We start from the raw sequence: 14,027 nt of genomic DNA, 5'->3' as shown, positions 1-14,027 counted from the left end.
ATATATATATATATATTTAAATAGCATCAGATCTCAGCAAATTTTAAAGGAAGAGAACCTTTTCAATCCCTGAAGTAGAGTTTAAAAATCACTTTTCAGCTAACCTTTAAGACAATGGCTTCTCCCACTATAATTTAACATTTGGATCCATCTACCATCCTACTGTTGAAAAGTGGCCAGATGCTAAAGATTTAAAACTGGAACACTGCTTTGTCTTTTAAATGTTTTTCCAAGTAGCTGACAAAGTGTTCTTTGGCAAAATAAAGGCAATCTAACTTATCCAAGCTGAACTTGACAGTACAGTGATCTGGTGTGATCCTGTTGAATTTTTTCTTCTGTAATATATAATTTCCTGTAAAGGGTCGGGTCAACTCTCTGGACTAACAGAATGACCAGCGGGTGCTTTGCAGGCCACTCAGCACCAGGCAGATATGCTCAAAAGCTCCACCACCATGGGGGCCCGGCACCCAATCAAACATGCCCATCAACACCCTAATAGCCCAATGGGGTTACACTCAGAAGCACAGCAGAGCATTTTTCCGCAGACGGTGGAGCTACGCCTCACTAGTGGACTTTGGGTGACAGGGCCCAAACCCGTGGTGCCCAGCCTCCGTGTCCTTATCGGTAGAACAGCCTTTCTGAGAATTACGTTCACAAAGTGCTTCAAACATAGAAATGTTCCCCAAGTGCCAATCTGTCATTGATACCATTTGATGACCATGATCAGTGCCCTTCTGCACCAGGGCACAGGGCCCCACCCTTCTGCTCCCTGTCCCATCAGGCACACCCACCTGCATGCCGATGATGGCATAGATGAAGAACAGCATGGCGATGAGCAGACACATGTAGGGCAGGGCCTGTGGAGACATACAGAGGACAGGGCAGCTCCAGGGAGGTGTGCCCAGCTACCTTGCTTGGGCCTCGTCTGCAGAGTGGACGGTGGCCGGGGCTCTGGGGCCACCCAGACCCCAGTGACCGCAAATCCACCCCCACTGACCGTGAAGCCCCTCCACCAAGAGACCGCCTCAGTTCCTTACTCTATAATTAGTCATAGAACCCACCTCTGAGTCATTGAGCATTACCAAGATGCTCTCTGGATCACTTAAAATGTCTTTGTAAACTACAATAGGATAACGGGTGCCAACAAGGAGCCTCCACGAGGAGGGGCTGCTCTGGTGGCAAGGAGGAGCTGGTGGCCACAGCACTGTGCATCACACAGTGGAGAGTCAGGGCACGAGGGCCGTGCCTGCGCTCCACTTTGAAGGACTGGACGAAGGTCCACAGCAGGATGCAGACGGTGTAGCCTTGGCGCAGCAGCTTGATGAGCCGGGCAGCACGGAAGAGGCGGAGAAACCTGAGGTTGATGAAATTGTTCTGTAGGGAAGAGAGGCTGTTCTCTAACCTGCGGAGACCAGCCTCCTGCAACTGCAGGTGCTGCTCCCCACCCACCTCTCCCTGTGGTCCTGAAGAAAAATGCATACGAAGAGAGATCGAACAAAATGTCACAGCTCTATGGTAAAAGCAGCAATCGGCCACCTGAATACCTTCCAAAAGTAAAGCTTGTCATTGCAAATCACCTCTCATGCAGCAAATGAAAGAAACCCCTCTGCTTTAGCCTCCCCTGCACCCAACAGGGAGGGAGAGAGAGAAAAATTCTCAGAAGCAGCTCCTTGCTGCCAGGTGGAGCCAGGAGACCAACTGTGGGTGGGCCTCTAACACTGACCGCCTCTTGCAAGATACAGCCAAGCCGTCCAAGTGCCGGGCAGGGCTGCTTCTTCACCAAGAGCCTCTGAAGGGCCCTTAGCTTCGCCATACGGCTAGCAAAGCCCCTGCTGCCTGGGACCTGGAAGAGGGGCAAACATCTCTTCTGGGGCTGCTCCTGGTGCCTGCAGACAAGTCACCATAGGAAGGGTAAGTGTCGGCGACCCTGCGACCCACACCACGGAAGCCACTTATGAAATCCGCAAATGGTCTCAACTCCAGAGATCCCAGGGTATCTAGCACTGCTCCCTCATCCAAGAGGTTCAAAATCAAGCACAAAAAGAAGCAATAAACTCTGGACTCCACAGATTACCTGGGAGGGAAGTTTCCACCCTGGCCAGGGGCGCCTTGAGTTATTGGCACATCCCTTTCAGGGAGCACGGCTCTGGACGGTGTCCACGACGTGGGGGTGCTTGTGGCCCTGAGCAGTCTCCCACCCTCTGTCTGCTTGGAGACCAGGTGCTCGCACGCAGCCTGACAGCAGCTTCCTGCCACTTTGGTGTTTCAACATATGCAAGCAGCTCAGGGTTAGACACATCGTATCACCAGATTCAGTGGTCAGATGAAGAGAAAAGAACACGGCATGTTGAATTAGAGCAGCAGTAGGAGAGCATATGCAGGAAGCATGGGGAGCCTGGGGAGAGCTGGCCCCCCTCCCTCCAGGGCTGCCCATCTGCTCTAGGCTGGGCTGAGGCCTTTCGTGGAGAGGCAGGTCTCACTCTTACTTCTAAGGACAGTGGCCCCAACCCAGCCCTTGTCTGCCTCTTCTGTTCCCACCGGGGTGGCTGGAGACTAGACTGTCTCTGCTAGAGGGCTAGATGTCGGAGCCATGGGGTGGGAGGTCTGGTAGTCACAGGAGGTGCTGACTGTGGTCCAGATCAGCAAGAAGGCAGGAGTGGACCTTGAGGTGTGAACCTGGAGGGCACACAGTTTGCCTAGAGCTCCCTCACCTGCTTGTGCTGGGGAAAGAGAATCTCACTGGTACAGGATGTCCAAGAGACATCCACCCCTGCCCCGTGGGCCCCAGGTTCTCAAATGAGCCAGTCACTTCAGGAGGATGGGCACAGAGATGGAAGGGGGACTTTGTCTACAGTGCTGGGAAATCCTTTGTACAAGACAATAAAGCAGAGGAAAGGGAGGGAGCTTCCAAGGGCCCGGCCTCTAAAGCACCTGCTCACTTGGGTCTGGAGGGGCCAAGACTGTAATAACACAGTTATCATTTGCCCAGTCCAAAGTGCTCTGCTCAGGCCACTGGCACAGACAAGAAGATTTCCTGGAGATATTGGGGAAAATCTAGGCCCTGGGTGCGAAAGAAGGGATGGAAGACAAGGCAGGGGAAGGCACTGTCCTTCCACATAGTGCATGAACGCAAAGCTCAACAAGTCACCTGCTACGTTTTGTTGAGACTCAAGTTCTCGCCCCTCTTCCCAGATGTCTTTTCTCGGGGCTCCAGTGGGCATTCAGGAGAGGGATGGGGGTGGCAACAGACAGACAGCCCTAGAGAGCCATGAGGACAGATGGCGACAGCAGCTACAGATAGTCCGAGCACGGCGTGGCAGGCAGAGCACTCCATGGCTGTGCCCAGGGCGGGAGCTGCCAGGCAACGCCATGCGAGCGCATGCAGGAAAGCAGGGGCAGCAAGCACACAGCAGCCTCCCACAGCTATGCATAGTCGCCTCTGGCCTCGGCCAACCCCTTGGAGATGGACATAGCTTGACCCATCCTCCCAGAGTCCGTGGTTTCTGTCACACCAGAGAGCACCTACTATTCCCCTACTACTTCAAAGCCAGGCCCTTCCTTAGTGCCATCTGCCTCTGCATCAGGAAATGTCAGAGCACCCCAAAGATGCATCACCACACCTCTCAATGTGGTAGCTGATTCACCTTGAGGGTACACTGGTCCCTGGCTCCTTTGAGCCCCTTGCTTCCTCATCCACAAGATGGAGACATTAGGACATTGTGCCCAGATGGTGAGGAGTCCGAGATTTAAGGGATTTAAAAGTACACCGGATATTGTTAAACATGGCCCCCACAAAGGGGATCAACAGGCCTCAGACCCGGATCAGCATCTCCTGCATCCAAGTACATCACTGTTTCCAGTCAGGGTCAAGCAAAGTGACCTGTGCACATCTGCTGGGGGCCACAGTCTATGCTGCAACAAACTGCTCTCCTAATCAGCTTTGTTCTCATGGGACAATTATGAAGAAAAGAAAAGCTCTGTATACCCCAACATGCGCAGCATGTCAGGTGATGATGTGTGCTCTGGAGGATGAGGAAGGGCACGGGGGGGGTGCTCTTCCCAAGTGGACAGGAAAAGGCCACGAAAAGGCCTGAGTGAGTGGAAAATTTCTGTGGCGTCAAATGGCGTTTTTCTCACAACTCAAGTTCTTCTGCTCCACTTGTGAATCACTTTATCGTTAATGTTCATTTTGTAAAAGGAATCTCAAATATTTGCTACTTTATGTAAATTTCCAGTCACACCTTCAGTTTAATCTGCTCCTGGAATCTTTGCTCTCCTCGCAAACATCCCTGAAGGCCTGGAAGGAAGCCCCAGTTCATGCTACCTGCATTCCACACGAGCTCAGTGAGCAAGGGTGCACAAGTGGATCAATGATGCCTGGGTGCAAGAGCCCTGAGCTTCACTGTCCCCGGGAGGCAGACCCTCTTCCCACTCCATCAGGCCTTACACCAACCCTTTTTGAATCATGAAGACAAAATCTCCAATCCCCTCCAGCCCTGAGACCCAGAGAGGGTTCCCTATGGTAGGGCATGTCCAGGGAGAATGTTACAGGAGACATCGTCAGAGGCCACCGGGGAGAACCAGCCTTGTATGTTGGTACGGTGGGGAAGGGAGCAGAAGGGAGACAGTGCAAGAGAACCCATGGACTCTGTAGGATCAGGTCCAAACTCATGTCCTACAAAAATCTCCCCAATTCTGAGCCCGATCCCAACAAGAAAAACTGGGCACTTAGCCGCTTCACTCAGAAGACCCTATACCTCCTCTCTAGACCCAAGGCCAGCTCCTGAATCTAGTGGCTCCTGGGAGGGCCTTCAGAAGCACCCGCTGGAGGCCAGGAGCCGAGAAAAAGAGGCCAGAGGCGATGAGTGTAATGCCAGACTGACCACAACCCTCAGGAAGGCAGTGGTGAGGGGTCACAGGAAATGGAAGGAAGAACAGGAGAAGAGCAAGCAAAGCAAGGAGTTTTAAGAACTGTTGAAAGTCATGAAACCAACCGTTTCCTATATGTGACATTTTCATGGATGGATATTTGCGTATTATTTACAAATTGGGATGTTTGAGCAGCAGGTGCGCAACATACAGATGGAGACATGGTTTTCGCGTTGTCTGTTGTTTGGATGGCATGAGTCAGCAGGTAGGTTAAGGTAAATCAAGAATAAAAACAGAAAACAAAAGAGAAAATGAGTCATCAACACAAGCAAAAACTCAAACTTTGAATACCTCACTGGAAAATTTTAGGATTTTAGTAAACTTTGCATATTTGGCTTAAAATGCATCAAATCAAAACATATTTTTGAAATCTGTAGGTTATGCAGACAGGGTGGCATTCATTTGTATTCCTGTTTCTAATGCAAATCCAAAGATGACTCACAGACACTTATTTTTTTATTTCCAGGCAAAGAAATCAATGTCAGTTTTATGCTTGCTTGGGAATGCTGTTTCTACATGACCCTGGTTAAGACTATTACTCTATTTTGATTAAGTTGGTGGTGGGAACTGACACTCATCTTTTTGCCTAAGGAAAAAAAAGTGCATTCACAAAGTAACATCTGAAGTGACTACAAATGAACAAAAATAAAGACACCACTAATCCACATGACGACTTCCTTTCATCTTTCCCCTCTCGGCAGAACTCGGTGAAGGACTGAGCTCCGAGAGTGCCAGCGGCCAGGACACAGCATAGTTTCCAAGCCAAGTGGCTCCTCAGCCCTCCCACCGACCCTGCTAGGCATCAGGGGCTGATGTCAGCAGCCATGGAGGACTTATTTGAAGCAACGTCTGATACAACCACAAGCCCCCTTGGCCTTGTGTGTCCAACAGCTGTGGGACAGACACTGGGCTACACCAGCCACCTGCGCTACAGAAGGTCTCTGCCTTGTGTGCGGGCCACTTTGGAGGTGGAGGTTTCCCTGCAAGACAGCTGGGTGTCATGCTCTCTGCATGTCTGGCAAACCCCACCCTTGATGGCTGCTCATCAGTCCGCCCTCTTGGGCGAGAAGGCACACACATGAAGAAACCCCCAGAGCTGGGCCCTTGCACACAGGAGCGCACTGTCTGGATCCCTTTATCTAGGGAACAAAGATGCCTGTGTCCAAGGACGGGGCCCGTAAGGATCAGCAGCCAGGTTGCTCCTCCCAGAAACCACACTGGTATGAACTATTTCTGGATGAGAAGCACTTGGCAATGCCACAATGCCAATGGTTGGTGTGACATAACATCCTGGTTTTTATGTGAAAATGGCAGCTCAGAACTTGCCCCGCATTATTTGGATTACTAATTTTTTAAAACCATAAAACATACCACATACACAAAAGAATATGTATAAATATGTGTACGGATGCACATTTTCAAAGAAAAATCATAGAATGTCCATATATTCATCATTCAGCTTAAAGAAAACAGAATGTTACCATTACTTTGAAGCTCGTCCTGTCTCCCTTTCTCCTCCCCAGATGTAGTAGCTACCCTTAATTCTTGTTAATAATTGCTTTTCTTTACTGTCTTATGACAAACTATTAAAATGCGTTATACTTGACTTTTCTTAGCCTTTTTAATGGGACGCTACCGTATGCAGCCTTCACGGACTTGGGCAAACTTGTGCTGATGGCAAGCAAACTCTGCTTCTGAAAAGCATCCCTCTTGATGTGGAGACCACCACCCTCCAGTGCGTGCGGCACTTCACTACGTTCACGTCCCGTAAACATCAGTGTGTACTGCTGCTACTCTGAACAAGGTAGCCACGACCCTCTGTGTGAAAGTGTCTCCAGGTCACCTGCCCAGACACCCTCTGGCTTATGTTCCTAAGTCGCTGCAGGCATGCATAAGTCCAGCTTTCTAGGGACTGCCACACTTCCGAAAAGGTTGTCCAATAAACACCCCCAGCAGTAGCATGGAGGTTCTGGCTGTCCCACTCGCTAACCATTGGCATGGCTGGAATTCCTGTTTGACATTTGACAAACCGGAGGGTGTGAAATGGCATCTCAATGTCATTTCACTTTACATTTCTTTAATTACAAATAAGGGTGAGCAGCTTTTCCTATGTTAATTGGTCATTTCTGTTTCTTATTCTTTTAGTAAAATGCCCAATTATGCCTTCATTTCGTTTTTCCATTCGGTTGCTCTTGTTTATCTTAATGATTCACAGAAGAGCCTTGCACATTCTGCACACTAACCTTTGCTAATGGTTTGGAAAACCTCTCTGCCCTCTGGCCACGCCTTTGTCACTAAATGTTGGTGCATCTTAGAACTCAGTAGCTCATTCTTTTCTCTCCTTTATTGATCTCATTCAGTTTCATGGATCTGATATCATCTCATATGTTCATGGTACCCAATCCTATGACACTAGCATGAATCTCTTCTCCAAACTCCAGGCCCATCTGTCTAATGGATTGTTGGATGATTCCTTCAGGGAGGCCAACAGGCAACTCAAATCTAACATGTACAAATTGCATCCACTCCACATGTACAAACAGTCCACAACAAACCTGTTCCACCCACAGTCTTTCCCATTTCAATTAATGATAATCGACGTTCCCAAGTGCTCAGACTTTGATGCCATTCTTGCTCAACTTTCAGAGACATGTGGTCCATCTGCAACTCTACTGGAAAATACATCCAGAATGATGATCTCTCGCCTTAGACCCTCTGCTGGGCTCCCTGCTATGTCATTCAGTGGCACTCACATCCTCACAGGCCCAATACTCAATTCTCAGCATCAACATCGTTTTTTCCTGAGAATTTTCCAAGGGCAGGACATGAGAATTAACATTCTCTGGCCCCCTCTCCCCAGTAGCCTTCAACTAGTAGCTAACAGCACTTGCTGAAAAATATCCCAGTCGGGTGTCTGGGTGGCTCAGTTGGTTGAGCGACTGCCTTCGGCTCAGGTCATGATCGTGGAGTCCTGGGATCGAGTCCCGCAATGGGCTCCCTGAATAGCGGGGAGTCTGCTTCTCCCTCTGACCCTCTTCCCTCTCGTGCTATCTCTCATTCTCTCTCTCAAATAAATAAATAAAATCTTCAAAAAAATACCCCAGTCACCCCGCCACTTGCTGGGATAATGGAGGCTCAGGGCTCCCAATGAGGACCCACAGTGGTACCTGGCTTTATAGTACCATGTATTGGCTGCCCCCCTTCCCTGGCACACTTCCTTTTTCCCCTAGTATTCCAGGGATCACCTCCCAAATAAATGACTTGCATTGAACTCCTGTCTTGGGGTCTGTTTCTGGGATAATCCAACTAAGCCCTAACTTGCCTAGCTGCTTCTGCCTGTGCCCTGCACTATATACTCAGCCAGAGGTTTGGTCTGAAAACCCAGATTATGTCACTCCTCTTCCTACCTCACTCAAAATAGAGGGCAGATTCTCATGGCAGGTGGCCCAGTGCCCCAGGCCTTGCACCTTTGCTGCACCTGTCTTCCTTAGCTCCCTCCTACCACAACATATCATGGGATGATAACTAAAGCCAGGAGGCAAAACTCAAGCCTGTTACATGAAGCGGTTGGCTCAATACATTGGTGTCACTAGAACCCCACACAGAGACGAACTGGAAGACAGTGGTGAGGCAAAGTTCTAGGTGGTGAACCTGAGCAGCCATGGTGCAGATGGAGAAAGAAGTTGCCTGTGGTATGGATTACAGGAACTTAGGCAAGAGCTAAAGCTTGGCCAGGGCTCCGGAGGGAACAAAGGTTGGGGAAAGGCATCCACATGGGCCTAGGGAATGGAGGCCAAATGCAGGTCCTTGTATTACACATCAGTGTCCACCACAAAGCATCCACAACTGTAGGGGCACTAAAAACCAGGCCTTGAGATGGTTTACCCAACAGATGACAGCCAGCCTCGATTCTCACTAACCCCAGTGTTCACATAGTAGATCCATGAATGGAATGACCATGATGGCTGAGATTAAGGCTGTGCCTGAGCCCATGGCTGGGCTGATCCAGCCATGACCACTACTAGACACCCAGGCCACTATGTCCAGAAGACAACGAGGCCTCTACAATGCAACATGCTTTAGGCTGTCAGCCAGCCACTTGGTAGCAATTTGCTTACATGAGAATCCTTTCACCTGGAAATGGCAGTGATTTGTCTCTACTGGGATCACTCATACTCTGGGTGTGGGTTTGTCTTTGCCCATGGAATACCTTGGCCCACACAAGTACCAGAGATTTACCCATATTGGATTCCACATAACATCGACTCCAAAATGAGCAAGCGGAAGCAGGTACAAAAGGAGCAGGTAACTCGGGATCCACTGGCATATAATATTCAACATCTTTCACAGGTGGAAACCTCATAAAACACCGAAAAAGCCTCTTAAAGACATAGATTAAATGCTGGCTTGGTGATGTACCTCACAGGGTTGGGATATTGTCCTTCAAGATGAACTGACAAACAAGAGATGGTACTGGGTATCCAACTGTCACACAGATCCAGAAAGCAAGGGGTGGAAGTAGGGGTGGCCCCTCTCACTATCCTCCAGCAACCCAGGTCAGACTTTGTTCTCATCATCTCCATAAGTTTAGGTTTGGCAAATCTAGAGGTCCTGGCTCAAGGGGTAGGGAAGGCTTCCACTGTGGAACACCAAAGTCATGGTGGGCCCCTGTCACTTATGCTCCTCATGCCGTAAGATCAGGAGGCAGAGCAGAGTGTCCAGGCTGGCCAGGGTACTGGATGCTGGGAATGGAGAAGGGAAGAGCTACCATTGCATAGGGTAGGAAGAAGTCTATCTGGAAATCAGGGGGTTCACTAGGGCCTTTCTGTGTTCTATGACCAGTCTTAATTATGACTGGACTACTATGGCAGCCAGAAACACACAAGGGTGTGACAAGCAGGGGCTTGGGCTTCATAGGGTGACAGTGTGGGCTGCCTCATCCTGCCCAGCAACTAGAGCGACAGAAGGCTGGCCACCATTCAGGGGACCCCAAAAGGGGTTAGGAAGAATAAGTTAATGAACATGAACTTAACTCAGACTAGATCTAGCTGGTCACCAACCCTCTTCTCCCAGAGAACGTGACCAGCATCATCCTGAAGAAGGAGGGAAGTGAACCCAGTGTGAGACGTGGGCAGAGCTGAGTGGGGCCAGGGTAACAGCAGACACTCGTGCGCTCCAGTGCGGTCTTGTTACCAAGGAGTCTGATATTCCTTCCTCCCCAGTGGTGCCAGAGCCTGTTTTGCCTGCACGTGGGGTGTACTCAGAAGGGTTGGAGGTATCTGACAACTGCAGCCCCCAGGTGCAGCCCTTGGTGGTGGGCTAATCTGTACAGAGGCATGAGCTCTGCAGCTCTGAGGGGTGACCACCCTGTTTCCAAGCCCCCATCGGGGATGACCCAGATGCACCCCGGCACTTGGCTCCAGATCCATTTCTGATCCCCCTTCTCTTAGCCGTCCATTTCCCCAAACTTCCCTCTCATGGTCTTGCCCGGGAGTGCTTCCTAAGAAATGACTTGTACAAGAACCCCAGCTTAAGTGTCTGCTCCTGGAGAAGTCACCTTAGGACTGAGATTAGATTTTTTGCCATTTAATGCTGACATAATGCATTGTACTCAAAGAATACTGCTTTATGATTCAGATTCCTTGAAATTTGTCAAGACAATTTCATATTTTAACACTTGGTCAGTTTTTACATATAATCTGTGTACGTTTGATATGAATGAGTATCCCATTTTATTTACACACACACACACGTAAAACAAACCTAATATTCTAAAATATTCGAAATTCTTGTTGGTTTTAGTTCATGTACTTTGGTGCCAAGTTGTTAGATTTGTCAGACCCACATGGATTTAAAAGTTTCTTATCTTCCTGGTCAGTTGTTACAACGAAGTTCCCAGGTAACTCTCAGACTACCAGCCTAGACCTTTTGGAAACCACTTTCTCATCCGAGAGAAAGCATTTCCCAAGACAATACCCAATTCCCAACTTCACCTCTGGAGCGGAGGCTCCTTCTTTTCAGGGGCTCCTGGGGAACTCTGGCAAGAGAGAAGGGGCTAACACTCAGGACCTGGAGGCGCACTGAGCAGCACTGCCTAGAAGGATACCATTCTGGGGCCCGCAGGAAGGACAGGAAACACTACTTACCGCAATCTCTGTTACTAAAATATCAGTAATACTTCCCAACACAGTGACAAAGTCAAAGACATTCCAGGCATCTGAGAAATAGTTCTGGAGAGAAAAAAGAGCAGTTACTGCTAGAGGCTGGTAAGGGTTCTGCCAGGCAAGGAGTTGCAGGAAGTACCCCTAATCAAGAAAGGAGAAAAGGGACAGATGGACCACCCAGGGGGGACACCACAGCTGGGTAAGCAAACACCTGTGGGTCTGGGCAGGTGCAGAACTGAGAGCTGTGTGTCCAAAGAGGAGGAGGCTGGCCCCGCCTGTCTCCAGGAACTGGGCTCAGGGCAGAGCTCAGACAGCTCAGGGTATTGGAGCAGCCCCTTCCTCAGGAGCCCCCGCAATGTCACATTTGCTCTGGGGGCTTGGGGAATTCCCAGCTCTAAGCTAAAAGTCCCTGAAAATCCCCCCTACAGAGAGTGAGCCAGAATGCAGACCACCAAAAGGCCAAGAGGGAGCCAAGGCACCTACCAGCACCCCAGAAGCGATGATCTTCAGCATGTATTCCATGGAGAACATGGATGTGAACACAATGTTCAGGCATTTCAACATTAGCTCATATTCATATGGTGCGTCATAGAACTGCACGGGGAATAAGTGCCATTGGCTGCAGGTTCGGCTGCCCCATGACACGCCAGCCTTGATCTCCTGCCAGAGCAGAGAGAACTGCACACCTGCCCAGGGTAGGGATACCCGTCCCTGCTCTCCCTGTTTTCTCCCAGGACACTCTCACCATCTCAGCCCACAGAGAACCCAGGGCACTGGGCTTCTATAGGCATCTCATGGTGACCAGGATGTGATCAGCTGCAACTATGGCTCTCTCTCTCTCACACACCCCAGCTGGCACCCACTGTCCCCCGTGCTGGGCCAACATAACGTTATCATTAGCACCACTGTGTTGAGGGCGATCATGGCCATGATGAAGTACTCAAAGGGAGGCGAGACCACAAATGTCCATGTCTTGTACCAGAATGACTGCTTGTCCTAGGGCATGTACCACATCAGGGGCTTGGTGCTGATGGCGAAGTCAATGCAAGCCCTCTGCCCGGGGACAAAGGAGCACTGAGAACGTGGTGGGGTTGGGAGGAATCCCACACTGCGGCACCAACTGCACCCTACACCTGTCTCTTCCATCCTCGCAGGCAGCCCTGACCAGCCACACTCGGTCTCTCCCTGCCCCTGTGCTGGCCACCAGCTATGCGGTGATGAGCGAGCCCCATGCGGAAGGGAACTCCAGTGGGTCTGCCCATGTTGCCCATCAGGGAAGACCAGCAGGTTATCCAATGTACACATGCACATGGGGCAGAAGAGGGAGCCACCCACCTCGTTCTTCTCCAGGCTGCATTCACACAGCACCTTGTCCCCCTGCTCCTGGAAGGTGATGATGATCAAGGCCACAAAGATGTTGACGAAGAAGAAGGGGAAGGCCACGAAGTAGACCACGTAGAAGATGGAGAGCTCCATGCGGTACGTAGGGCTTGGGCCCGGCTCCTCATAGGTGGCGTCCACAGAGTGTTTCAGGACCCTGCACCAAGGGCAAACACCAAGTGTCAGGGGGACCCCTGAGGAAAGAGCCATGGGAAAATCAAGACCTGTATCACAGGTGAGGCTTGCATATCTGAGCCCAGAGATGGCAAGAGGAAGGGGATGCTCAACACTGCAGGCCCCAGGCCATTCCCCAGGATCGCAGTCTCCTGAGGTAGAATACCTTCCCTATAGGGCTTGTTCTCAGGGCTGTTGGAGGGCCATAAAGGGTCTCCAGGGACCGGAGGTCCTAACCCCAAGACAGGTGGAGGCCCAGGAATTCTGTCCTGCCCTGCTTACTCCTGGCTCACACCTGCTCAGGCCCAGCTCACCAGTTCATACCCAGCTTCACCTGCCTTTAGAAAGTCCTGGGTTCCTGGCGCAGCATTGACCCTACCTTCTGAGCGGTGCTCCTCCCAGCCCCAAAGGAAGTCCCCAGTCATCCAGTGTGGCACTAAATAAATACATCCCACTGTCTACCCTTAACTGAGGCCAGAAGTGTAGCACAGGGAGACACAAAATAGACCCATTCTTCCTCAGGCCTTCAGCCACTCAAAAACGATTTTCAGGAGATCACTATGCTGTGTACTTTGTCTTAATCTCGTTCTCTTTCCAGGTTGCCCGCTCCTAGAAGGCAGAGCCATGTCTTACCTGGTGGGTGCAAGGGCCTATGGTGTATTTGCTGGAAGACTAGAACACAAACGGATGCACAGTTTGAGACTCCATGCCCAAGCTGCCCCTCTGCTCTAGCGTGATCTGACACAATGAGCCAGTGAGCACTCACGTGGGCCGCCCTTCTCCTGTGGACACTGTGACAGTGTCAGCAGAGCCCAGAGCTCCTGTACCCTAACCCCTAACCCTAACCCTATGCACTAACCCTAGGCCCTAACCCTAACCCTGGCCCTACCTTAGGCCCTAACCCTAAGCTTAACCCTAGGCCCTACACCCTAACCCCTATGCCCTAACCCCTACGCTCTAACCCCTAGACCCTAACCCCAACCCTTGGTTGGCTCCTGAGTGCTTTGTTCCCTAGGGTTCACTCCAGAACAATACCAGAGGACTTACCTTCCACCCAGAAAGAAAGCCCGCTGTTAGGAACTCCAGAAAGGATACACAGCAGGAGAACGTGTCATGCCCATCCCAGCAAACCACACTTTCAGCGGTCCCCTGGCTGAAAAAAAGAGCAAGACCCTCACGCTGACCCACGCCCTTGACCCCCACCGCCGGGAACCTCGAAACAGCGCTGGCATATTAGGCCTCCCATGTCCCTATGTGCTAACACTCAACCTCGGTTGGCTTCTGAAGGGTCAGTCCCCAGAACCTGGCTACAAAGCCCCACAGATTCGGGACACCCGAGCATTATTGAGGGACTCAGGCTGCCACCCAGAAAGTAAACAC

At 50.6% G+C, this 14,027-nt stretch overlaps 1 protein-coding gene across 1 annotated transcript; it reads right to left on the bottom strand.

Annotated features, from left to right (window-relative positions):
• Positions 1–791: 791 nt before the first annotated feature.
• LOC112819186 (voltage-dependent N-type calcium channel subunit alpha-1B-like) lies at positions 792–13,438 on the bottom strand (the record flags this gene model as incomplete). The annotated part of the gene is made up of 4 exons (XM_025866195.1): positions 792–857; positions 1,258–1,374; positions 12,429–12,630; positions 13,414–13,438. Coding segments are annotated over 4 exons (410 nt in total), but the record flags the coding sequence as incomplete, so codon positions are not given.
• Between the last annotated feature and the right edge of the window lie 589 nt (positions 13,439–14,027).

This window comes from Callorhinus ursinus, unplaced genomic scaffold (assembly GCF_003265705.2).
Source record: "Callorhinus ursinus isolate GAN/ISIS: 27379988/994484 unplaced genomic scaffold, GSC_fseal_2.0 scaffold739, whole genome shotgun sequence".
Lineage (NCBI taxonomy): Eukaryota > Metazoa > Chordata > Mammalia > Carnivora > Otariidae > Callorhinus > Callorhinus ursinus.
This window is presented reverse-complemented; position numbering and strand designations above follow the sequence as displayed.